The sequence below is a fragment of the Gavialis gangeticus genome, unplaced genomic scaffold (assembly GCF_001723915.1).
Source record: "Gavialis gangeticus isolate Ggan-Ray unplaced genomic scaffold, GavGan_comp1, whole genome shotgun sequence".
Classification (NCBI taxonomy): Eukaryota; Metazoa; Chordata; order Crocodylia; family Gavialidae; genus Gavialis; species Gavialis gangeticus.
The window spans coordinates 111,817,435-111,827,070 of NW_017729025.1; the positions used below are offsets into that span (position 1 = coordinate 111,817,435).

General features: G+C 43.2%; 1 protein-coding gene across 4 annotated transcripts in view; it reads left to right on the top strand.

Moving 5' to 3' along the window:
- The window catches only part of LOC109298981 (actin, aortic smooth muscle-like), a 48,880-nt gene that overhangs the window by 7,816 nt on the left and 31,428 nt on the right, over positions 1-9,636 (top strand). For 3 of the 4 annotated variants that reach the window (XM_019519417.1, XM_019519418.1, XM_019519419.1), the window contains one exon: positions 3,574-3,702. The exons of the other annotated variant lie outside the window; for it this stretch is intronic. In XM_019519417.1, coding sequence (XP_019374962.1) covers positions 3,574-3,702 — 129 coding nt within the window. The remainder of the gene's footprint in view (positions 1-3,573; positions 3,703-9,636) is intronic. 4 annotated transcript variants of the gene reach the window in all.

Sequence of the window (9,636 nt, forward strand, 5' to 3'; positions counted from 1 at the left end):
TTCCAATCCTCAGGGATCTCCCCTGTGTGCCACTATTTCTGAAACAGCTTTGCCAGGGGTTCTGCGATGACCTCGGCCAGCTCCTTCAGCACACTTGGGTGAAGTCCATCCAGTCCTGCTGACGTATAAATGTCTAGCTTTTCTAGTTGGTTTTGCACCAGTTCAGCATCCACAAGGCTGTCATTCCCACCATACCCCCTGTGGTTCTTATCTTGCACGTCTTTCCCCTTGGTCTGAGGAAATACCAAAGAAAAGTGGGCATTATGGAGTTCAGTTTTTTCCTGAGTGTCCAGCTGTCCCGAGGTGTTCAGCAGGGGCCCCATGCTTCCATTTGTTTTCCTTCTGCTCTCTACATACCTAAAGAAGGACTTCTTATTGTCCTTGACTCCCTCGGCTAAGTTAAACTCAGTCGCCGCCTTAGCTTTCCTAATCATTATCCTACAAGTGCAGACCACTATTGTATAGTCCTCCTTGAGGACTGTCCCTAGCTTGCACTGTGTGTATGCCTCTTTTTTTCTTTTGAGCCAGGAGGGCTTGCCAGCCCTTCTGCTACCTTTCCTCTTCATGGGAATGGTTTTCTTTTCTGCTTTGAGGATCATGTCCTTGAGGAATGACCACTCTTCGTGCACCCCATTCACCTTCTGTCTCTGGTCCCACATTGCCTCCCCTACTAATGCCCTGAGGCTGTTGAAGTCAGCATCTTTTAAGTCCAGGACTTTAATCCTGCTGGTTGATTTGTCAACCTTGCGGTGGACAGTGAACCTGATGAGCTTATGGTTGCTGTCACCTAGGCTACCTTCAGTGTTCAAGCCACACACCAGATCATCTTGTTTGGCCAAGACCAAGTCTAGGAGAGCGGTACCTCTGGTTGGCCCTTGCACTTCCTGGGTCAGAAAGAGCTCCTTGATTACAGTTAAGAAGCTACATGACTGATCCGACCTAGCCAAATGTTCTTCCCAATCTATGTCCAGGTAACTGAAGTCTCCCATGACAACTAAGTCCCTTGCACACACAACCTCTGTCAGTTCTTGAGAGAACTCCAGATCTAGCTTCTCCCCTTGGTTTCAGTGGCCTGTAGTAAACATCCACAGTTAGGTCTCTCTCACCTTGCCCCCCTGAAGCTTGACCCAGAGGGTTTCAAGCTGCTTATCTTTGGAGCCAATGTCAGCCTCCAGAGAGGTGTACTGCTCCCTCACATAGAGAGCTACCCCTCTGCCTTTTCTCCCTGCTCAGTCCCTTCTTTGCAGGGTGTATCCTTCTATGGTTGTATGACTTCAGTAGAATAGGGTTGGATGACTTCAGTAGGAATAAGCTGCCTTACTGCTCTGGGAATGATTCCTCTAGTCCTTTGGGAAAAATATTATTAGACATTAAAGTCAAGTGTTGATTTACATAAGAATTTTGGTGAATCTTTGACAATTTGCCTGGTGCTGCAAAATTATAAACTTGTAAATCAGAGTGGGTTTAGCTAAACACTGATACAGTGATGTGGCATTTTTGTTTAACATGCTTAACATTAACTACCTACTACTTTTGTTTAACATTAACTATCTACTTCTTTCTTTTGCCTCCCATTATAAAGCTGTCTGAAGGCAGGCATCATAAATAGCAATGGTTTTCTTCGGGGATAATTGATTAATCTGATAAAGTATCATTAGCACAAACAAAAAATATGGTGGGCAAGATCACCAGTGCCACAAGTAACCAAGTTTATAATGGTAATAAGGTCTATTTTTCATTCCATTAAATACTCATAGGGTACTTTCTAACAAGCACACACATGCAGTTTGCAGCACACATGCACCTGTTTGCTGCACTGCTAATTTGCAGCATGGGTGTGTGTGTGTGGGGGGGGAGGGTTGACATCAGAAGTTGCAAAACAAAAAACACCACTAAAAAGAGTGGCACAGCATGTGCGCCTCCAGAAACAGAGCCTGCCCAGCCAGAGCCATGCTCTGAGCATCTTGGTTAACACCACTGCTGCCCCAGCAGGCTCCCAGTTATAGCCTGAGCCTCCCGTACCCCACCTAGGGCATTTTGCCACATGCTGGAGTGTGTATGCAGGGGTGTGCCTGGGGACAAATGGCAATGGCACAAATATAACAGTGGGAAATGGACACCACTGCACAGGTGTGCTCACTGGGATGTGCCCATAGAGATCTTTAGGTTCTAGGTAAAGTTCTTGAACACATGCCTTTATCAATTGAAGCAGGAATCATAGCTATAGTTACATTTGCTCACATACCATACGCACCTTTCCCCCCCAAAAATTAGTCCTCCAAAATTGTCTTAAGTGGGGAAGTGGACCTTTTCTTCTTGAAAGAGATGCATGGAGGGGTTTTTAAATGGCTGCTGTCTCTCTTATTTTGCTCCCCCCTGGATGACCTTGTGGAAGGAGAGGAGGAGCCCAGTTTTGAGCAGCTATTGAATTTTTTACTTTTTCATGGCTGCTGCTGAATTTACAGCAATTTTTGGCTGTTGAGCCAAAAGTTACTGCCAATTTGGCAGCAGCTGTGAGAGGGTTAAACCTGTAATTTTTACCTGAGCAGGAAAAGACAGGCAAATGAGCTGAAGAGTGCTGGCTTTGGAAAAATCTTTTTTTCCCTTCATTTTACCTTCTCAAAACAAGGTACATTTCTTATCTGGGGATATGGTATATGAAGAAAAATTGTTTGTGACTTTTCTGACTTTGGAAAAGGATTCTACTGCTTAATTTCCAGGCTCAAAATCCTTGCCTTGAACTCCTTGTGCTCTTTTACTGAAAAAAAAAAAATCCTTATGTGACTGGCAGAGGAATTATACAATTTGAATAAAATATTCCTGACCCCTTAAAGTTAAAGTTAAATTGTTATAAACAAGCTCAAAGCACAGAACACATTATTTTACCTTCTTAGATATTGTGCATTGAGTTTTTAATAATTATTAGAATTAGCATGTACTTTCAAGTAACACAAGCGTGCACAGCTCAACAACCATATTTCCTAAGTCATTAAATTAATGAGGCTCCAGCTAAAGCAGATTTTGATACAGCTGCTGGATAATATTGTATTAGATATTGTCATCTCATTATGAGCAAACAAGTTGGAGTGTCTGGTAGAATGAAGATGGGTTTAAAGTGACGTTTTCAAAATAATTTGCATCTGAACAAATCTGACCAACATGTATGTTTTTAAAATTCCCTTTTTTTTACAAAGTACTCCCCTCAACATGCCGCCGGCCCTCACAGCAAAAAAACTGCCTTGTCCTGAGTGGTGCCAAGTCGGGGGCCAATCTCAGGGAGGGCACGTGCCCCACCATGCCCTTACTACCAGTCGCCTGTGCTTATGGCCTCAGTGCACAGTAAGTGCAGGGTGGCTTACTCTGCTTTGAAAGCAGACACACTTTCAGTGTAGACTGTCATTAATAAATTCACACCTTAGCTGACTGCATACTAATTTCCCTGTGTAGACAAGCTCTATGAGGACAGTAACAGTAGCAAGTGTAACACTTTTACACAGAAATATGACATTCAAAATGACACTGTCCCTCGAACATGCACAACCAAAGCTAATTTTTAACAAATGTATTTTCTAGGGTGTCATGGTAGGAATGGGCCAAAAAGACAGTTACGTTGGGGATGAAGCACAGAGTAAAAGAGGGATCCTAACACTGAAGTACCCCATTGAGCATGGGATCATCACTAATTGGGATGACATGGAAAAGGTGAGTGTTTTGTTTTTAACTTCATTTTTTTGAGTTGTTATTATTTGATTTGGGGAACACCTACAATACTTTGGGCTACTTTCAAACAGAAATAAGGCCAAATCCTTACCTTAAAAACTCAAGACAGGTAGATGAGTTAGGGAGAAATGTGTACAATGTAGAGTAGGCAAGGACAAGACTGGCCATGTCATAATCATAAGGTTATCATATGCTGATGTTTCTTTCAAGTTGTATATCTAAACATTTTAATTACTCCTCAGTTTGGCAGTGTGATATAGAAATACAGTAACTTCATATGCTGCTTTTGCAGTAACTTGGGACCAGTTTTGAAGTCTATTTAAAGCAAAAGTGCCTTTTGATGATGACAGGGGTTTGGTCAAAGTAAAAGTTTTAGATTTTGATCCCTATTATCTAAATGGAGAAACATGAAATCATTCTTATTTCACCATGAAAGATAAAAAATACTGGTTAGGGAGGACGAGTCCTTTCTTTTGCATCCTTATCTATAGACACTGCGGATATGATTGTGTTCTTATGACAAGACAGCATGAAGGATATCTTCATTTATATTTACATTGATCTCTAAATGCTTTAGTTGATATAGATAAAAGGAATTGGAGAATAGGAGAGGAAAAGTTCAGAAATTCACCTCTAATCTTGTCTTCACAGGTCAGAGTATAATTATTTTTTCTAGAGAATGTTGTTATTTTGGGGTTAGGCTCAAGGTGACAAGGGTTTCTTTATTCTCTATTAAATATTATTTTCAAGGCTTCAGTTAATGGGTACAAGGACCACTTCCATGAAATTCACCTGAAAGGAGGACCCAGGACAGACTGTGCTTTTGGAAAGACCATTATAGCCTCAGAAGATATCAGATATCTGCATGGATGGTTGTTGGGGCCTCACGAGTTTTGAACAATATCTTCACTCTTTCCTAGTTAGGTTTTGGGGATAACTCCACAAACAAGGCCTCCTGTAATATTTCTCTCAACAAGACCCACAGAAAAGGGGCAAACTGAGCCTCTATTCCTAACCTCTCCAAGTCCCGATGTTCTCTTTGCCCTTTGGTTTGCACAGAATACATATGCAGGTAACTTGTATGTGCATAACATCATATCATGAAGCTAAATTCTTTGAGGTTCATAAAACCCTAAATCAGCATCTTTCAAGTGTGCAGAACAAAATTAGCTTGGAAATTATAGGATTTCCCTAGTTTATCTATGTAAATAAATTGCATTCTTTCTCCTCTAGGTGGAAGCATAGTATTTGCATTTCTTCCTTTCATCAGTGCCTCATTTCTCTGCTGTATTCTGTCACTGTTCATCTCTAGGGGGCAGAAAGTCAACTCCTCATCTCCTTACGAAGCTTCCATATGTTACTGAATAATTAATTATTCTGTCCTTGATATTGAACAGGAAAGTATGTTCTTTTTATAGTAAAAAAGAAACAATAGTCTGCCATTCTCCTCTGTGCCCTCATTGGACCCCAAGTACATTTAAACCAGTAGTTTTCAACCTTGTTAGACTCAAGGCATGCCTTGAAAAATGCCAGTTCTTAGCTTTCACTCTTTTTTTTTAATATGAAAAAATAATAGAACAATTGTACTGATGCAAATATCTTAGACAGACCAAAACACGTTACAATGATTTCAACATTATAGTTTTCTAGTTGAAATTTCTTTTATTTTATAAACCATGGGTAGGTATTAGCACATCTAATATTATGTGGCAACCTGTGGTACCCCTAAAAGGATCTCATGGCACCCTAGGATGCCACAGCACTGATCTAAATATTAAACAATGTAAGAACAGATACTAGAACAGTCTGAGGAAGGTAGAAAAAAGAGAACCACATGAGAGGCAGGGTGGTTTATGACTGTGTGAGAAAGTGTTGCCGGGGTAGTGGTTATCAAATTTTTTGCCTGGAGGCCTGGATGGGTTGATCCCAGTCTGTTTGTAGGCTGGATCCTGCTGGTGGTCCCATCTAGTTCCTGGGGCAGGCGCTGTGGGGTCCCATCTGGTTACATGGAGCAAGGCAGCCCGGCTCTCCTCCAGCCACGTGGGGAAAGGGAGCTTAGCTTGCCCTGGAGGGGTATGGAGGTGTGGCCAGGCCCTAATCCAGCCATGCAGGGGAAGAGGGCATGGCCTGGCCCTGATCTAGACATGTGACAATTGGGAGGAGGAGGCAGTCCACCCTGACCTGCCATGCAGGGCTTGCCAATTAGGCAGTGGGGAAGGGTGGCCATATTAATGGCCATTGCTTCCCCATCAAAAAATGTCCTAACCTGTGGGGAGACCTGAAGGCTAGATGCCATAGCTCCATGGGTCACGTTTGGCCCATAGGCTGGAGGTTGAGAACCCTTGGTCTAGGACAGTGGTTCCCAACCTAGGGTTGTGAAGAACACGTCTGGGTTCATTGATGGCACTTCCATGTGCAGTGCTTCTGGGTTTGCTGCCGAGTGTAGCATGGGTGCATGGGGGACCCCCTCTCCAAAAAGGTTGGGAACCACTGGTCAAGGGGAAGGGACACACTATTGGGGGTCAGGAACTTCATTTAATTCCTAGCTCTTCCATTACTGTTTCTGTTACTTCTTCCACCTTTATCTATCTATAGTTATATATGCTGTATGGTGAGAGCTCCAAGCATTACTGTAATTCAAATAATAATGCAAAGCATTGGGCAGCTTCTTAAAAGTTGTCTGTTTTGCCTTCTGTGCTGCAAACTGGAAGAAACTTGAGCTGTGGCCTCAAGAAGTAGCACTATCCCCAACCCTCTGTTTTCTATTCTGTGACACTGAGTTTGGAATACATAGGGCACCTATACACGTGCTGGAGCTGTGCTCCAACACATACTAATTAGCACACATTGGAGCAGACTCAATCAAGTTTGTTGCGAGTCTGCTGGAGTGTGCTAGTAAGTGCACTCCAGCAGCCTCCATGTCATGTGTATTCAGTGTCCCCACATTTCAAAATGGCAGCAGGGGCATTTAACTAAAGCTTGTCAAACAAGCTTTGATGAGCTTTAGTTAAAGTGCCTCCACCACCATTTTGAAGCACGGGATACTGAATACATGTGACACTGTAGGCACTTTAACTACAGCAGCACTCAGACCCTCTGTAATTAAAGCACCTGCTCCCACTCCACCCCAGAGCACATGTATTGAGACCCATAATGGCTGGTAATGTATGCCTCAAAGACAGAGTTGTGCTCAACTTTCTGGCTAAGGGGGATGAAAAGAGAACCCATAAAGACATGGGGAGCAGAAAACAGGCCACAGAAAATTGGGGCAGGCAAGAAAAGAAGGACTGAAGAGGGAAGACAGAGAGAGAGAGGAAAAGTCCTGCTGACACTTGATTTTATTGCAAGTCTTGCAGTATTCAGTGCTGTTTTTTTTAAAGCACTCCCCCTGCCTCCTCCCAGCTAAATATCATTTTTTAACATTTGGAAACTGTAGAATTTACAAAAAAACACAAATGAACAGGACAGGTGAATTAGTGGTGACTGTGTCAAAGCATAGTATGAAGGAATATTTGTGGCTGTGCCTAGCCAACATTACAAAGAAAGGATGGTTACAAATAGGGTGCAGCGTGCATTTGTATGTGAGATATAATGTTTTAGGGGTCTTGGCTGTTTTTTTTGCAAATCAGAAGAAGAATGTGTAGTCAAGGAAATGAAGCATTCTACCCTTGTGCTTTGATTCACAATACCCAAATCTGGGCTGCTGTATTTTCCAGTGAATAGCAATGCAGATGCAGGGCAGTCTGCATAACTGCTATTGTATTCACATGTACTGAACTGATGTTGTATAGAAAGAACTGCATTCAAATGGAGCATTTCATGTTTCTGAAAACTGCAGAAATGTTCAATGAAGCGGTTAGTATAATGTCTATGTATGACAGTTATCTCCATTCTGTACATTATGGCAGCTACTGTTTAATTTTAATTTGCAGCTATTTAAAATTGTTATGGGAATCAAAACTGCAGTATTTTTGGTTTTCATGAAAGAATGGACATTAGAGATGGATCCAGGTGTAATAGGTTATAAAATGTGTAATCCTGCTGGGAACTGTGATCCCCTGTGAGATATTGAATTCCCTCACAGGTCCTGCTCTGCTAATACTAGTCTATTCCCTCTGATAAAAATATCAGGATTTTGTCCTGGTCATTTTAAATGGTTTGAATGCTGAGACCCTTCCCTTAGAATACCATTCCACTTTCTGAAGTCTTGCCCTTTAGGGTAATTTTTCATGAGATCTGGCCTACCCTTTCCTTTGCTTAATTTAATTCTATTGCTTTTAATTTCATTCTAACAACTTCTCCCAACCCTTTAGGTTTATTATACACTGTTCAAGTGAAATCCCAGATATGCCATTTCCTAATTTGGGGGAAGAGAGGGAATTCACAAGTACTTGCCAAACAGACTGTCAAAGTTAGCTTTGTTAGATATAGGTAGTCTTCTATTGTGAAAAAATCTCAAAGTGATTATAGATTCATAGATTGTTAGGGGCTGGAAGGGACCTCGGAAGATCATTGGGTCCACCCCCCCTGCACTAGGCAGGAAAGACAACTGGGGTCAGGTGACCCCAGCAAGGTGACCATCCTGTCTCCTCTTGAAGATTTCCAGGGTAGGTGATTGCACCACCTCTGGAGAGAGTTTATTCCAGTCTGGACACCCTGACTGTGAAGAAGTTTTTCCTAGGTCAGGTGACTGCTTCATTTATTATGTGACAAATAAACTCAGTTACTCTATAGGGAGTAGTGTTGGAATGATGTTGTAGCCCTGATAATCCAAGAAATATGAAAGGCAAAGATTTTTGTTGGGGGATATTTTTCATTGGACCAATTTCATGTTTGGGATAGTTTTAGACAAACTTTTCATTTCAGGGCATTCTACTTCAAGCCTAAAAAAATAGCAGGAACAGCTAGAACTAAAAACAGTCTGCAGGGCTGTGATACTGGAGAACTGAGACATTACCAGGAGTAGTTAGCAGATGAGAAAAAGGCAGAAGAAAGGATAATTTAATTAGTGGAAGATCAGGATTATTAAAAGGGAAAAGATTTGTTATGAGCAGGGACCCTGGTTTTCTGCTTGCTGAGGAAAACCATGCAATTTCTCTTTTAAAGGAGAAAATCACGGATTTTTCCCTTTAAAGGAGAAAAATGCAGGAAACCACAAGTTTCCCTTTGCAGGCAGTTCTATCCTGAAAGGGGCTGCTGGGGGTTGCAGGGAGTGGGAGAAGGGTGATCAGGCAGGGGGGTGTCACGTGCACACACATGTGACAGCCAGGCAGTGGGGAGAGTAGTTCCTGCAGCTCCCTCCAGATAAGTCAGGGGACAGGGGATGAGGCACAGGCCACATGTTGGGTGGGGGGAAGGGCATAGGACACAGGTTGAGAGTGGGGGGCACAGGCACAGTTGGAAGGGTGGGGTGGCACATGCCCCCCCAAGATTTCTGTACCCACAGTGGGGCACAGGGCTGCATCAGGGCTGGAACAGCTGTGGAGAAGCTGCCTTCATGGCTCAGTGCAGGGTGGCTCAGCACAGGAGAGTGCCACACCACCATGGCTGCCAAGCTGAGGTGCCCCCTGTCCACCTGGCAGCAGCAGGGGCACAACTCTGCACTGCTGCCATGCCACACCATGGTGCCACAGCCCTTCCTCCAGCACTGGTCCTGCCTGCTGGTCCATGGAGGGGGCTACTGCCCAGAGCTGTTCTGGCTCTGCTGCAGCCCTGTGCCCCACTGTGTGCACAGAAATCTTGTGGGGCATTACCTTGCTCCCCCACCCCTCTTCATGATGTTGCCTGTGCCCCCCCCCCACCTTCCCCAACTATTTCTGACTTGTCTTTCTCTCCCTCTCTATTCCCTATAGACAAGCATAAGTGAGCTCAGACTTAGGATAAGCTTTAACATTTTTATTTTGGTAGCAAGTTTTT